General features: G+C 56.2%; 1 protein-coding gene across 13 annotated transcripts in view; it reads left to right on the plus strand.

Moving 5' to 3' along the window:
• Positions 1 to 14,961, plus strand: part of TCF3 (transcription factor 3) — an 85,715-nt gene that overhangs the window by 43,893 nt on the left and 26,861 nt on the right. For 9 of the 13 annotated variants that reach the window (XM_071452145.1, XM_071452147.1, XM_071452148.1 and 6 more), the window contains exons 4-7: positions 243 to 316; positions 1,353 to 1,449; positions 10,548 to 10,615; positions 13,825 to 13,954. In XM_071452145.1, coding sequence (XP_071308246.1) covers positions 243 to 316; positions 1,353 to 1,449; positions 10,548 to 10,615; positions 13,825 to 13,954 — 369 coding nt within the window. The remainder of the gene's footprint in view (positions 1 to 242; positions 317 to 1,352; positions 1,450 to 10,547; positions 10,616 to 13,824; positions 13,955 to 14,961) is intronic. The other 4 variants (XM_071452139.1, XM_071452150.1, XM_071452149.1 and 1 more) reach the window with 2 other exon arrangements.

The raw sequence follows: 14,961 nt of genomic DNA on the forward strand, positions 1-14,961 counted from the left end.
TGTCCCATGTTTTGAACCATTTCCAGGCTGTGGTGGGATGTGCTTTGAAGTTTGTGGAATAACTCCCAGTGGGAGTGGGAAGGTGAGGAGGCAGAGGGGAGGCTCGGTCACGCCAAGTGGAAGTGGTTTATTAATGAAAATATTGTTTTGTTTGTAGAAGGAAGAGTTAATTTTACGAGAACACCTTTGAGGCTTTGCTGATAAAGCAAAGTGTAACCTTTGTTCTTCCTGTTTTTCCGTAGGCTTGGATGAAAGGCCGGGATCAGGTTCCTGGGGAACGGCAGATCAAAACAGCTCCACGTTTGACCAAGGAAGGGTAAGGACAAAGCACAAACACCAAACTCCAACCAAAACAAATGGGGTCTTTCCCAGGCCTTTCAGAGCCAGGTCTAACCCTGGAACAGCTTTTCTTGCCCCACTTTGGACATGGGTTCTGTGAACTCTCTAGGGTTTTCCCCATCCTCATCTCCCCAGGCTTTGCTGCCTTGAGGTCCCCTTGAGGTTCCTCCTCCAAAAACCTCTCCCAGAGCTGCACTAGGATGGGCTCCTGTGGCTGCTCAGGCATCTCCCCCCCTGCACCCAGTGCTGGTGCGGGGAGAGGGGACCCAGGGGATGGGACAGGTCCCCAGAGGAGACACAGATGGGTGGGTTGAGGGATCTGAGTGGGTTGAGGGATCTCATCTGATGGCAAAGCTTCCTGAGCATCCACCCCACAAGACTTTGGGAACCTGAGGAGGGAACCCCTGCAATCCACCACATTGTCTGGCCATGGCACCCTTGGTGGGGATGGAGACCTTGGGAAGGGTTTTGCAGGGAAGGAGTTGAGGCTGCAACACTCATGACTGGGGTCTGAGTATGGGAAGAGAGAAATGCCACAAAGTTCATGGAAATGGTGTAATTTTTGTTTTAATGGGTTTGTGTGATTCATTTTTGCAATGGCACCTTTCCCTCCCCTCCCATCAGCAGCAGAGCTGGGGCTGTGCTGTGAACTCTCATTTGTGTATTTAGAATTTATGTATTTATATAAATATATCTAAAAATATACATTTTAATTTATCCAGCCTTTTCCTTTCCCCTTCACCCCCCTGGTTCAGGGAGGGGCTGCCTGGCTCTTACCTGGTGGGTGCCAAAGAGCTGCCAGCATGGGCCAAAGTGTGGTTCCATGTCCCCTCTTGCCATGTTCCCTCCCTACAGCCTCTGCACTGCCCAGCTCTCCCTTGGCACGAGGATAAAATCCTTTCCAAGCCTTTTCACAAGGAGCCTTTGGCTTTGCCCCTTCCTGGGGGTGGCTGGGCCCTGTCAGCCTCATGTTTCATCCCCCTGCTGTGTGTGACTGTCCCCTGTTGTCCCAGCAGAGCTATGGTGAAGGCCCCCACTACGGCGAGCACCGGGACCTGCCATCCCACAACAGCATCTCCTCATCCCCGTTCCTGGGAGCTGGACTCGTGGGTGAGTGCCTGCAGCTGCCTGCCAGCTCCCCAAGTGTTCTCCAGGCTGTGCTCCAGGGAGGTGGTACCCAGAGGGTTCCATCAGTGCCAGCTGTGCCAGCTGTTTCATGTCTGTGGTTATGTTTCCCTGCTTTATGGTAGCACCCTGAGGCAGGGGTGTCCCCTCCAGGACGGTGCCCCCCAGGATGGGCTGAGTGTGCCCCTGGGAGCTGGGAATTAGGGGTGGAAGAGATGCTCATTGTTGAGGATTTATGAAGGACTCAGGATGACCCTGCTTGAGTGGGGAGGTGGCACCAGATGATCCCACCATGGTCACTTCCAACCAGACCAGACCCCCTGGGTTACTGTGATGTGCAGTGTGGCTGTGTCACCTCCCAGAGAGCTGGGCCTGCTCCCTTTGCTGCAGTGGGGTTTGGAGGGGCCTCCTCCCATATCCTGCCAGGCTCCAGCAGCCTCGTGTGGCCCCTCCATGCCCAGCTCCAGGCAGGCAGCATGAGGAGCTCACAGGGACCATTCACCCAGTCACCTCTCCCAGCTCAGGGGTGGGAGGGGAGATTAAGAGCAGAAAATATCCCTGCTGGAGGGCTTAGAGAGCTCTAATGGCATTAGGTCAGGAATTGGGGTTAGTCCTCCCCATCTTTGCCCACGCAGGGGTGGTTAAAATGCTCCAGCACATGTGGAAGCAGCGGGGCTGGGGCAGGGCTTGCTCATGGTTGGAAAAGGAGGGGATAAGAAAAGGGAATCCTGTTTGAAACAGAAAATTCCCAATACAAAACCCCCCCTGTGGAGGTGGTGGCGAAGGGGAAGAGCAGAGCAGGGTGGTGCTGGGACAGGAGCAGCCACACGTTGGCCCCTCCTGGCCTGGGTCAGGGCTTGGGGCTCACTGTGAGCTCTGCCTCCCCCTTGCACCCCTTGTGCTCTTGGGGACAACGTTTGGGTGTCCCTTGGAGACCTGTGCAGGGGGAGGAGCCTTTCCAAGCCCTGTCCCTCTGCAAGGGAGGATCTTCCCTCTCCCTCTGTGCCCAGGAGGGTGTAAGTGGAGCACAGAGAGGTTTCTGGGTAGCACAGGGGAGCCTTGCTGCAGCTCAGTGGGGCTTGTGGGGGGATGTGCCTGGGGGGACCCAGCCCAGCCCATCCCACACCTGGGGCCAGGGCAGCCCTGAGAGTTTCCAGCTGAGAAGGAGCTGCCTGGGGAGGAACACAGAGGTTTCCCCTTTGATGTGTGTGGGGAAGATGCCTCTGGCTGCCTCTCCCTGTGAGCCCAACCTGTCCCTGGCCTCCCTGGGGGATTCCAGTGGCTCTGGGGGCCAGGGTGAGCCCAGGCTCAAGGGCTGTGTCTCCCCAGGGGGCTCAGGGGCAGCACCAGGAGCTCCACCACTGAGATAGGGAACAGGCAGGGGGGAAGGGTTCCTCACATTTCCAAGTCCCTTTTGTTTCTAAAATTCAACCATTAAAAGTAGAAAGCATGGATTCTGGGAGCAGGTTACAAAATACATAAATCACTTTTCATTGTAGAATCAAAGAATCAGAGAGTGCTTTGGGTGGGAAGGGACCCTAAAGCCCATCCAGTGGCTTTTTGGGGACATCTTCATTCTGTAGACGACACAATCCCGGAATGGTTTGTGTTGGAAAGGACCTTCAAGCCCATCCAGTGCCACCCCTGCCATGGCAGGGACACCTCCCACTGTCCCAGGCTGCTCCCAGCCCTGTCCAGCCTGGCCTTGGGCACTGCCAGGGATGCAGGGGCAGCCCCAGCTGCTCTGGGCACCCTGGGCCAGGGCCTGCCCACCCTCAGAGCCAGCAATTTTCTCCCAATATCCAATCTAAACCTCCCTCTTTGCTTATGTGCTGGGAAGGAAGGACATGGGGAAGTGCAGGGGTGGGATTTTCTCTTCCTCTTTTCCAAACTGCTTCTGAAAACTTTTAGAGTGGCAAACTGCAAAGGGATAAGGGAGAGGACAGGCAGGAAAATAAAATAATGCTTCTGTAAAAGCAGAGGAAAAATGGGAGGGAAAGGGGAGTTTTGGCAATGGGTCCCACTTCTGCCAGGCCCTGGTTGCCAGCAAGGTGCCCCTCAGGGTCTGAAGTTCAATTCATGTTAATGGGGTGGTTGAGTGGAACCAGAGAATTTCAAAATCTGGGGAGGTGGAGGATGAGGATGAACATGTTGGGGTTGTTGATGGATGAAAGGTGTGTGAAACATCTGAGCCCTTCTCCAAGATCAGAATTTCTCTCTCTTTCCCACTCAGCCTCTGTTTCTTCAAGGAGGATCAGGAGCTGTGGGCAGAACCATTTTGGGAGCAGCCTGGATGCTCTGTGTTGGCACTGATGGCTTGGGCCAGCAGGGAGGGAGGCTGAGCTCAAGGGGCCCCCCAAAGTCAGCACTGGGGCTCTGAGCACTCAGGGTGGTGATGGCTCCTCCTGAGACCCCCATCCTTTGGATTTTGTGTTCCTGTAGTCTGTGCATGTCCCAGGGCCAGGCTCCAGCCCCCTGTCCTCTGGGCATGGGCTTTAGGGACAGGGAGCACCTTTCCCCAGCAAAGGGACACTACAGCAGGCAGCACTTGTTGGAGAAATTGAGCACATGGTGATTTCTTGCCTCAATTTTCCACATGGAAAAGGAAGCTGTGCTCTGACAGCCTGGTGGGCTGAGGAGCTCCTGCCAGCCTGAGCCTTGAAGCAGTGATCACATCCCTTCCAGGGTGGAGCCTTCCCCTGTCCCTGCAGGCTGGGGCATTTTGGGGCCCTGGAGGGGGATCCCAGATCCAGCCAGTGCTCACCCTCCTGCACAGGCCCTGTCACCACTCAGACTGATCTGACAGGAGCAGGGAGCAAGCAGAGGAGCTGGGAGGCTGCAGGGTGGAGTGGCCCTTTGGGTAAGGGAGCAGTGGAATGTGTCCAGCCAGATTTCTGTGCTGGGAGCTGGTGTCACAAACTCCACGAGCAGCAAACCCCATGGGATAGGCAGGGCTGGAGGGATCTGCCTGGCCCAGGAGAGAAGGAAAGCAGGTCTGGTTTGAGGGGAGCAGGACACTGCCAGCACATCCCTGAAACCCCCACAGGCTGCATCCCTGCCCTTTGTTCCTGTCCTGGTTGGGCCCTTTGGTGTCAGCCCAGCCCAAGCCCTCTTCCCCTGCCCAGGGTCCCCTTCCAGGGGCAGTGAGGAAGGGGCTGGGGGAGTACAAAGCTCTGATTTAACCCCTGTTGTTCCCTGCAGTGGCCCCAGGGAGGGACAGCCACTGCTCCTCACCCCAGTCCAGCCCAGTCCTGGGGTGGTGACCTTGTGGATCACAGGGTGCACACCTGATCCAAAAGCAGCTGGAAGGAAAAGCACTGATTTCTGTTCAGCTGTTGAGTTTGAGCTCTTTGGATGAACGTGGGGCACAAAGGGAGCTTGGCTTTAGGAGGCACCTTCAGCATGGAGCCTTCTGCTCCCCCCAGCCAGGCTCCCACAGAGCTCTGGGTGATGCCCCTGCTGCTCTCATTAAAGGCACAGTGTGAGGGGAACCTTCAGTTACTGCCCTCAGCCACAGCTTCAGCTCCACAGGTGATGGGGAAAATCAGAGTCCCTCAGGATGGACTGGGCAGGGACCTCTGGGCTGTGTTGCACAGGATGGAATAACCTAAATTTGTCAAAAGAATAAGAAAATAAATTAGGGGGGACACGGAGCTGGGGAAGGGCTGAGGAGCAGCTGAGGGCACTTGGCTGGTTCAGCTGGAGCCCAGGAGACTGAGGGGAGGCTCCTCAGAGGCTGCAGCTCCTGCCCAGGGCAGGCACAGGGGCAGGGGCTGAGCTCTGCTCTGGGACAGGGACAGGAGCCCAGCAAGGGCTGGAGCTGGGCCAGGCCTTGGCATGGAGCTCAGGGCAAGGTTCTGCCCCCCGAGGCTGCTAAGGCTGCCACAGCTCCAGGAGCTCCCAGGGCTGCTCAGGGTGTTGGGGTCTCCTGGTTAATGCCTGGATGATCCCTGAGGGTCCCTTCCAGCTCAGGCTATTCCAGGATTCTGTGATTCTAAACCCCTGAATGGAAACACCATCAGTGCTCTGAATGAGGAGCCTCCCAGGTGGGGGCTTTGAACCAGGTGAGCAGGGGCAGGACCAATGTCTGAGCTCTCCATTGCTCCCTCCTCCAAGTTTCCCAGCTTTGAGCCTTTGGTGCTGCTCCTGGAGGACTGGGAACCTCCTGGGGAGTTCTGAGCTGCCCAGCCTGGGGTGGGGAGGGGTGACAGGAGCATCCCTGGCTGTCCCAGTCAGTGCCAGGACACCACACAGTGACAAACCAGCTCGGCTCGTCCCAGAGGATGAGGAGGGTGAGGAGGGCTTTTCTAAGTCACCAATTTCACAATTTAGCATTCATCTTCAGCGGGGACAGGCGAGGAGTGGGGTGGTTAAACAGCAAGGAAACTGATAAGCCATAACAGATTTCTTTCTAGTAATTATTTCTAGTAATTAGCTGCCTTTCAGAGCAGTGTTCCTAATCGGGTGGGTATTGTTGGTGCCTGTAGATTGGGGTCTTCCTGGACAATGGGTTTAATCAGGGGGTGGTCGCTGCTCCTGCTTTTTTAACTTCTTTTTTTCCTCCCTGTTTTTAATCCCTGGCTGTGTTTTGCCTCCCCTTTCCCCTCCAGGCCAGAATTCTAATGGAATTCTAATGGAATTAGCAGTGTGGGGCTGGGGGAGGTGCATGGTGGGTGGTGGCTCTGCTGGGGCTAGGGTGATGTGGGGGCACTGGTTCTGCCAGTGGCTGCTGGAAAAACTTGTAGGCAGCATTTAAATAATTTTTCTTGGCCTGTCAAGTGCAGGGCCAGGAGTTGGACTTCGATGATCCTGTGGATCCCTTCCAACTCAGGCGAGTTCCTTCCCTCCACCCCCATATTTCAGGCTGTTCTGTGATTCTGTGGTCTGTGAGAGAAATGGCAAACCCATGATTTATTATTATTTAAAAGCAGTTTGCTCCAGTGGAGGTGAGATGCTGCCCTGATCCAGGGTGCCAGAGCCAATCCCTGACACTGCCATTGTGGGTGGGAACCTCTGGGAAGAGCAGTTTATATTTTTCCACCTCGTCTCCAAGCTCAGAAGCAGATGTGCACTGGAGGAGTGGCACAAACAGCGTGGGGGGTTCCTCTGGAAAAGCCCTGGGTGAAGGCAGGGCTGGGGGAGGCTTCCCAGAGCCCCACACAGGCAGATCCTGCAAGAGGGAACATGCTGGGAGAGCAGGGAGGCTGGGAAAGGCTCCTTAGGCAGGGCTGGAGGCAGCACAGGCAGATGGGGGGCAGGAGAAGGAGCTGGCAGGGGGAAGGGCAGGAAGGGGATGCCAGGAAGATCTGGGAATGCTGAATGCTCTCAGCCAGTGTGTGGGTGCACTGACTCGAGGTGCCTCCACTGTGCTTCCCCTCCTTTCCAAAGGAAACCCCTTTCCTCTTTGAGGATTTATTCCCACTATATCCTCCTCCTCCTCCTCCTCCCACCAGATCCTTCACGTCCATCTGCAGGATTTCAGTAATTCTGCTGGGAGCCAGGTGGGGTTTGGGGAGATTCCTGGTGGCTTTTCCCAGGTTACTGAGATTTGTCTCCATCCTGGTCCTTGCCTCCTTCCTGAGGCTTTGCCACCTTTCCTGGTTGATGCCCCAGGCTGTGGCTGCCAAGGAGTGACAGACAGGGTGGGTCTGGGCTTGCCACCTGTGCCATCTGCATGCCCACAGAAACAGCTCCTTCTGCTGGCAAGCTCAGCCTTTCCTTGCCCAGCTGTGCACCTTTTGAGTTTCAGCAGGTTTAGGTACATTCCAATCCAGAAAGGTGCCACTCTTCCTTCTGCCTTGTTTTCATAGACAGTTAAATGTAAAATCTCTTATGCTGAATTTTGTTCTGTTTTTCCCTTGTTCTGTGATGATGGAGGGTGCAGGAGCTGGGGCTGGCCAGGGCTGCCCTCCCTTTGCCAATGTCCCCCATCCCATGGGGCACCCACAGACCCAGGGGTGCAGCAGATGCTGAGTGAGGAATGAGAGACATCCAGAGAAGGTTGTGGGTTTGGAGCAGTGCAGAGCTGGCACTGGGTTCACAGATTCCTGGAATATCCTGAGCTGGAAGGGACCCTCAGGGATGATCAGTGCAGCCCTGTCCCTGCACAGGCACCCCAAGAACCCCACCCTGAGCAGCCCTGGGAGCTCCTGGAGCTGTGGCAGCCTTGGCACCATTCCCTAGGGAGCCTGGGCAGTGCCCAGCAGCCTCGGGGGGCAGAACCTTGCCCTGAGCTCCATGCCAAGGCCTGGCCCAGCTCCAGCCCTTGCTGGGCTCCTGTCCCTGTCCCAGAGCAGAGCTCAGCCCCTGCCCCTGTGCCTGCCCTGGGCAGGAGCTGCAGCCCCCAGGAGCCTCCCCTCAGTCTCCTGGGCTCCAGCTGAACCAGCCAAGTGCCCTCAGCTGCTCCTCAGCCCTTCCCCAGCTCCATGTCCCTCCTTTGGCCACTCTCCAACACCTTTGGCTCCTTCTGATCTCGTGGTGCCCAAAGTGCCCCCAGCACTGGAGGTGAGGCTGCCCCAGGGCAGAGCAGAGTGGGACAATCCCTCCCTGGGCCTGGTGCCCCCAGCACAGGGGGGCCCTTGGGGCTGCCAGGGCCCAGCAGTGACTCAGATCCAACTTGCCACTGACCAGGACCCCCAGGGCCCTTCCCACAGCGCTGCTCTCCAGCCTCTCATTCCCAGTCTGTCCCTGCATCCAGGGCTGCCCCATCCCAGGGCAGGATCCAACACTTGCCCTGTTAAACTTCACATGGTTGGGGATTGCCCAGTGTCCCTTCACCTTCCCACACACATCAGGAGCCCCCTGGTTCAGCCCAGGTTCTCTGGTGATGGCAGAGGCTGCTGGATGGGGTTTGGAGTGACCTGGGACAGTGGAAGGTGTCCCTGCCCGTGGCAGGGGTGGCACTGGATGAGCTTTAGGGCCCCTTCCAAGCCAAACCATTCTGTGATTCCCCACTGCAGTCACACATGGAAGCTGCAGTGTGTTATCAGAGGGAGACCTGGCTGCTGCTGTCCAGCCAACCCCCCCTGGCATTACCCTGCTTTTCCTCTGCTTTAGGAGTAATCAGAACCTGCCTGATGCCACAACCTGCTGTGTCCTTTGTGCCCGTGGCTGGTGCTGCAGTGGATCGAGCTCTTAAGCTCTTTTAGAAATTAGGTCATTTAGGAGATCCATCCTCTGACATTCTGACCTTTGTTTACTTAACGTTTAAGCCTCTGAAAAGAAATGGCAGCAGCACCCAGGGCCTCCTGCTGTCACTGCATGGAGGGAGGGCAGGCTGAGCTGCTCCAGGACCTTCCCAGCAGGAATGGGGGTCTGGGCCTTGGGGCTCAGAGTGGGGGAATCCTCTCTAAAATTTTTGGGTTGAGTTCAAGACCTCCATGGTAAGGTTGAAAAATGAGCAGCGTCCTCTCTCTTCCCATCTGGCACAGCAATGTAAGAATCCTGGAATATCCTGAGCTGGGAGGGACCCACAGGTCCATGAGTCCAGCCCCAGAGCAGCTGGGGCTGCCCCTGCATCCCTGGCAGTGCCCAAGGCCAGGCTGGGCAGGGCTGGGAGCAGCCTGGGACAGTGGGAGGTGTCCCTGCCATGGCAGGGGTGGCACTGGGTGGGCTTTGAGATCCCTTTCAGCCCAAACCACTCTGGCATTCTCTGGTCTCTGGGCCCTGTGCTTCAGGGGGGATGGTTTGAGGCATTTTGCTTCCTCTCTCCTGCTCATCTGCTTCCCCAAAGCTCTCAGTGGTGTGGGGAGGGTCCTGCCAGCCCAGCATTGCCCCAGTGCATCAACAACCTGCATCTTAATGGCCTGGGGCTGGCTTTAGGCTAAGCAGATTGGCAAAATCCTGCCCCTCCCAATTTTGCTCACTAAGCCAGACCAGAGGCAGGATGTGATGTGTGATCCCCTTTTCAGGAAGGCTTTGGGGGTGGGGCTGGTGGCCTGCCTGTTACCCACTAGAAGAGTGTCTGGTTGTGCTTTAGAGGGATGGAGAGGATCCCAAGGGACACTGTTGTACCTCCAGGCACAGCACTGAACCATTCCCTTCTCCCTTCCTTGTGTCCTTTGCTGCCCTGGCACCCCTGGGTGCTGCTGGCTGGGCCATGCTGTGCCCAGGGCAGTGACCATGAGTGCCAGGATGTTTTGGAGAGGGAACATCCCACCAGGTATCTGGGCTCTTTTTCTTTTTTTGGCCCTTCAAAACTTTCTTTTCAGCTGCACGTGCGCAGGATGAGGTGGTTGTGAGAGAAGCCCTCATTGATCCTGAGTGCCAGGACAAGGCAGGCAATGGCTCCCAGTGCCAGAGGGCAGGGCTGGATGGGATCTTGGCAATCAGGAATTGTTCCCTGGCAGGGTGGGCAGGCCCTGGCACAGGGTGCCCAGAGCAGCTGGGGCTGCCCCTGCATCCCTGGCAGTGCCCAAGGCCAGGCTGGACAGGGCTTGGAGCACCTGGGATGGTGGGAGGTGTCCCTGCCATGGCAGGGGTGGCACTGGGTGGGCTTTAGGGTCCTTTCCAACCCAAATCCTTCTGGGAATCTGTAACTTCCCAGGGGCACCGCTGGCATGGGGCTGTGCCCACACAGATCCCAGCTGGCTCTGAGGAGCTGCAGGTTTTGGGAAGTTGCACCTCCCCCAGGAGAGGGGCAGAAGGTGCCCAGTGCCCTGTGCAGAGCAGGAGCTCAGCTCTCCTTGGCTGGGATTGCATTTCCTGCTGTCTGGAAAGAACTCCTGAGGTCTGGTCACTTGTCCTGGCCCTTGGTGTGCTCCAGCCCTGCCCCTGCCAAGTCCAGCTCTCAGTGTGTGCAGGGAGCTTTTGGCTGGGGGCTGACACTCTCAGTTTCCATGGCCACAAACACGCCCCTGTGCCACTGCAGCTCCAGGCTTTTGGTGGTTTTGGACCTGCTCTCTGTGAACTTAAAGCAGCTCCTGCTTTGCACAAGCTGTCAGGCTGTCCCTTCATGGGAGGGCAGGGTGAGCTGCTTTATGGGGACAGGATTTGTCCCTTGGCAGGATCCACGTGCCTGGGGGCAAAAAAATCCCCTCCACTTCCCTCTTACCCCAAACCTTGTCTTTTCTCTTCTTCTGCAGGGAAGAGCAGTGAAAGAGCCTCATACTCCACGTTTGGAAGAGACACAGGGATGCCAGGACTAAACCAGGTAATGATAAAATGCAGTGAGATTTTCTGCTTCATTTACTGGCTCCCAAGAGGGGGAGTCTGGTAATGAAACCAGCCTGGATTTACATCTCATCTCCATGCACGGGGTCCTGGGAAGCCTCTGCTCTGCTCCAAAACCTCTGTGGAGTGTTGGAGGCTCATATTGGTGTGTGCTGCTGGCTCAGAGGAGGTTGGAGGAGGTGAGAGGTTTGTCAGAGGTTAGGAAATGTTGGTTGTAGCAGCCTCTCAATTCTTTGCCAATCTTCTTCAGCCTCGCTCATTTTGTTATTGTTACTCCTGGTTTGTATTTGACCAGCCCTGACCCAGCCTTGCTGGGGAGTTCCAGGCACTCAGATCCAAGCAGCTCCTTTCCCTGTGCCAGGCTGGCTGTGGGCAGGGAGCATTCCAGGAGGCTCCTTCCCCTCCACTGCCTGCCCTGGGCTTTGCCTCTCCCTCTTCAGCAGCATCTCCCACCTCCCTGGCCAGTGGCCAGTTCTGGGGAGGGTCTCTGAGGTGGTTTCTGTGCTGCTGCAGCATCATTTGAGTGACTGCCAGGTGGAGCTTTGGCTTTATGGTGGGGCTGTGGGTGCAGGACCTGCAGCAGGAGCTCTGTCCAGCCCTGGGGCAGCAGCAGGACGTGGAGCTGCTGGAGCCAGGCCAGAGGAGGCACGGAGATGCTGCAAGGGCTGGAGCCCCTCTGCTCTGGAGCCAGCCTGGCACAGCTGGGGCTGCTCACCTGGACAAGAGAAGGCTCCAGGGACACCTGAGAGCCCCTGGCAGGGCCTGAAGGGGCTCCAGGAGAGCTGCAGAGGGACTGGGGACAAGGCCTGCAGGGACAGGAGCCAGGCAATGGCTCCCAGTGCCAGAGGGCAGGGCTGGATGGGATCTTGGCAATCAGGAATTGTTCCCTGGCAGGGTGGGCAGGCCCTGGCCCAGGGTGCCCAGAGCAGCTGGGGCTGCCCCTGCATCCCTGGCAGTGCCCAAGGCCAGGCTGGACAGGGCTGGGAGCAGCCTGGGACAGTGGGAGGTGTCCCTGCCATGGCAGGGGTGGCACTGGATGAGCTTTGAGGTCTTTCCCAACACAAATCCTTCTGGCACTCCATGATCTCCACAACTCTGGAAGGGACCCAGCACACCAGAGGCACCTCTTGCAGACACAGCCCAGCCCTGTTGGGTCACCCCATGTGAACCCCGGGCTCTGCTGGGGGGAACAGCTTTGCTTCCTGTGGGGAATACCAGAGGTGTCAGTCTGGGCTTGGAACACAGCAGAGCAGCCCTGAGATAACCTCTCCTGCTGCCAGCAGCATCCAGAAATAGCTTTTTGGGAAGGAGTGAGCACCTCCCTTTGATGTGTGGCTCCAAGTGCCCCCTCCGTGCCCGGCCTGCCCTGGGGAAGCAGTCCCAGCACCGGAGCCAAGGGAGGAGCTTTTGGCTGGACAGCTTTTATTTTATCCATGTACACACACACACATTACATGTTTTAATTTTACACAAATTTGTCATAATTTCCTCCTCTCTGAAGTGAGGATGTTTCCTTTGCTGGAGCAGCTGTGCTGGCTGTGCCAGAGTGGATTTCATTTACCACTGAAGCTGCTCAAAGAAAACCGGGCCCAGTGCCAAGTGTTGCTTTTGGATGTGATGGTTTTGCTGGGCTTTTGTGGAGGAGGGGGAATATAAGGTAACAGAAATGGGGGGGCAAATGGCCGGGAGAGGCCCCGGGAGAGGCGGGCACAGGGCTCAGGATCGGGTGGCAAATCCCACTTGAGGTGGAGAGGAGACAAAACCCCCTTGTGGGGGGTGGGGGGAGGCCAATGGAGCCTCTGTGGCCCCCAGAGCAGTTGTTGCTTCTGGCTCCAGTTTGGGGGAGTGAGGGGGGTTGACTTTTTGTTTTGTTTTTGAAAAGATGAAAAATTGTGTGGTGGAGATGCCCTGGATGGGGATCAGGTTCTTGCCCAAAAAAGCCTTGCTCTGGTAGGGCAGAGCTGGCAGGGCATTTCCCCTTTGTTTAACCCTGAACCATCTCCTGGGGCATTCCCAGGCAGAGGAAATGGGAAGAAAACCCCTTTCTTTGAAATTGCTCAAAGTCCCAGTGTGTCTCCTGCCTGCAGGAGGAGCAGCTCCGGGATCCCTCCGGGTGCTTTCCTTGGCCGCGCTCAGAGCGGCTCCGGAGCAGAGGAAACCTGAGCAGTGGAACAGATTGCAGGAATGTCACCAGCTGTGAACACACGAGCTCCTCTTTCCCTCCCTGACCCCTTTCTGGAGGAGACAGAGTTTGAAAGCAAAGGGGTTTTTTTCCAGTTTCTCAAAAGCCTGAAATCCTCCTTTATTTCCATGTGTTGCCCTCGGAAGATGGGTCAAAGCTGAGCTTTTGGGACTTGAGGGCCCTTTGGCAACCCTGTGCAATTCCATGTAAATACACTGAACTTCCTCCTGAGGTGAGAGTGCTGGAGGAGAGGCTCCATCCCAGGAGGGAGCACCCTGGGCTCTGGCTCTGCTGCTTCCCAGCGTGCCCAAGGTCAGCTGGGATAAACAGAGGGAGGAGTTTCCTGGCTTTACAAAGAGGGATTTGGCTTTTCCCTGATAAAACTCAGGAGAAAACCACCCTGAGCAGTGGCAGCACCATTCCAGGGCACTGGCCACGACATGTGCAGGTGACATGGGGCTCATGCTGTCCTCCTGGACATCAAGGTGAGCATGGCACCACACTGCTCCTACCATGGCACCTGCAAGGTGACCATGGGACCACAGTGTCCCCCAGCATGGCACCTGCAAGGTCACTGTAGGACCACAGTGACCCCCAGCATGGCACCTACAAGGTGACTGTAGGACCACAGTGTCCCCCAGCATGGCACCTACAAGGTGGCTGTAGGACCACAGTGACCCCCACCATGGCACCCACAAGGTGACCATAGGACCACAATGTCCCCCAGCATGGCACCTGCTGGTTTGCATCCCTGGTGTGCAGAGGTTCCTTGCTGGGGTGCAGCAGGGAAGCACAAGCTGAAAGCCTCTTTTGTTCCTCCACACCTATTCCCCCACCTCCACCCCCATATTTACGGATTTGCTTTCCCTCCTGGCCCCTTGGCTCGTGTTTATTTTTCCCCTCTGCTGAATTGGTGTGAAGGTGGCTCAAAGCAGCTCTGTTCTCTCCCAGTGAGTCGTTTTGCAGTGCAATTCCATGGAAGGGCTTTTCTCTCTGCTTGTTTGCAGCCTGGTTTCCTGCCCAGCGAGATGGGAATCGCCAGCCCGAGCACGCTTTCCCCCACTGGGGGCAAAGGGGGGGCTCAGTATTTTTCTTACCCCAACAATCCTCGCAGGAGAGGTGCTGAGAGCAGCATAGGTGAGTGACTGCGTGTCCCTGGGTGCCACCATGCCACCTGGGCAGGTGCCCTGCTCAGACCTGCCTTTGGGAATGAGGATACTGATGCTGGGAATGAGGGATTGATGTTGCCATGTGTGCCCCTGGCATGAAGCTGGTGTTTGCTCTTTTTTGGGGAGGGAATGTATCTAAATATCTCTTTTATATATATAGAGAGAGATCTAACCTCAAAAAAGAGTCAGGTACAATTTCTCTCTTTCTGGAAAATGCCAGATTAGCTGAAAGCAGCAAATGGCTTAAGGTTCTTGTAAAAACACCTCCAGCCACACTGCACATCACTCATCCTTCCTGGCAATCCCTGGGCTGCTGTGGAGGCTGTTCCTGTGGCTGGTGGCCCTCCTGGAGCTGCAGCAGGCAGGACTGGCAGGAGCAGGGTGGAGGAGGCAGCAGGAGGGGCTGGAGCTGTGCCTGGCACCCAGGGAATGTTTGCTCCAGGAGCTCTCCCTGCCCGCTCTGCTGTTCCCAAGCAGGGCTGGCCCATGCCTGGATGGATCTGGCAATAAGCTTTTACCAAAGGCTGGGTCAGGTGTGAGTTTAACTTGAGAGGGAGCAGAAGCTCCAGTTCCCCAGAACTGCTGTTTCTCGTCAGAGTTCCCCTGCACCCTCCAGAGCCACTTTCCTGCTGCTATTTTGGGCTTTCCCCAACGAGTGAAACCAGAAGTGACCCTGTGGTGGGTGCACTTTTCAGTGCTTTTCAGAAAAAGGCACCTACTCTGGTGCTGCCACTTCAGCCTGGAAAATGATTCTCTAGCATTCTGTGGGATGAATTTCTGCTCTGGAGCTACATCCCAACAGAGTCCCTGGTTTGGCAGGTTGCTGTGTTAGCACCCTGAACCCCCAGCCAGGGCTTTCCATAATTATGAATTTTTTAAAATATTATTTAAAATAATTTTTAAAAATATGGGAAAATAGTTATAAAAATAATAATTATGAAAAATAGAATTTAAAAAAAATTAGCCATTGCTTCC

This window comes from Agelaius tricolor, unplaced genomic scaffold, assembly GCF_023055355.1.
Source record: "Agelaius tricolor isolate 1412-34295 unplaced genomic scaffold, bAgeTri1.0.p SCAF_33, whole genome shotgun sequence".
Classification (NCBI taxonomy): domain Eukaryota; kingdom Metazoa; phylum Chordata; class Aves; order Passeriformes; family Icteridae; genus Agelaius; species Agelaius tricolor.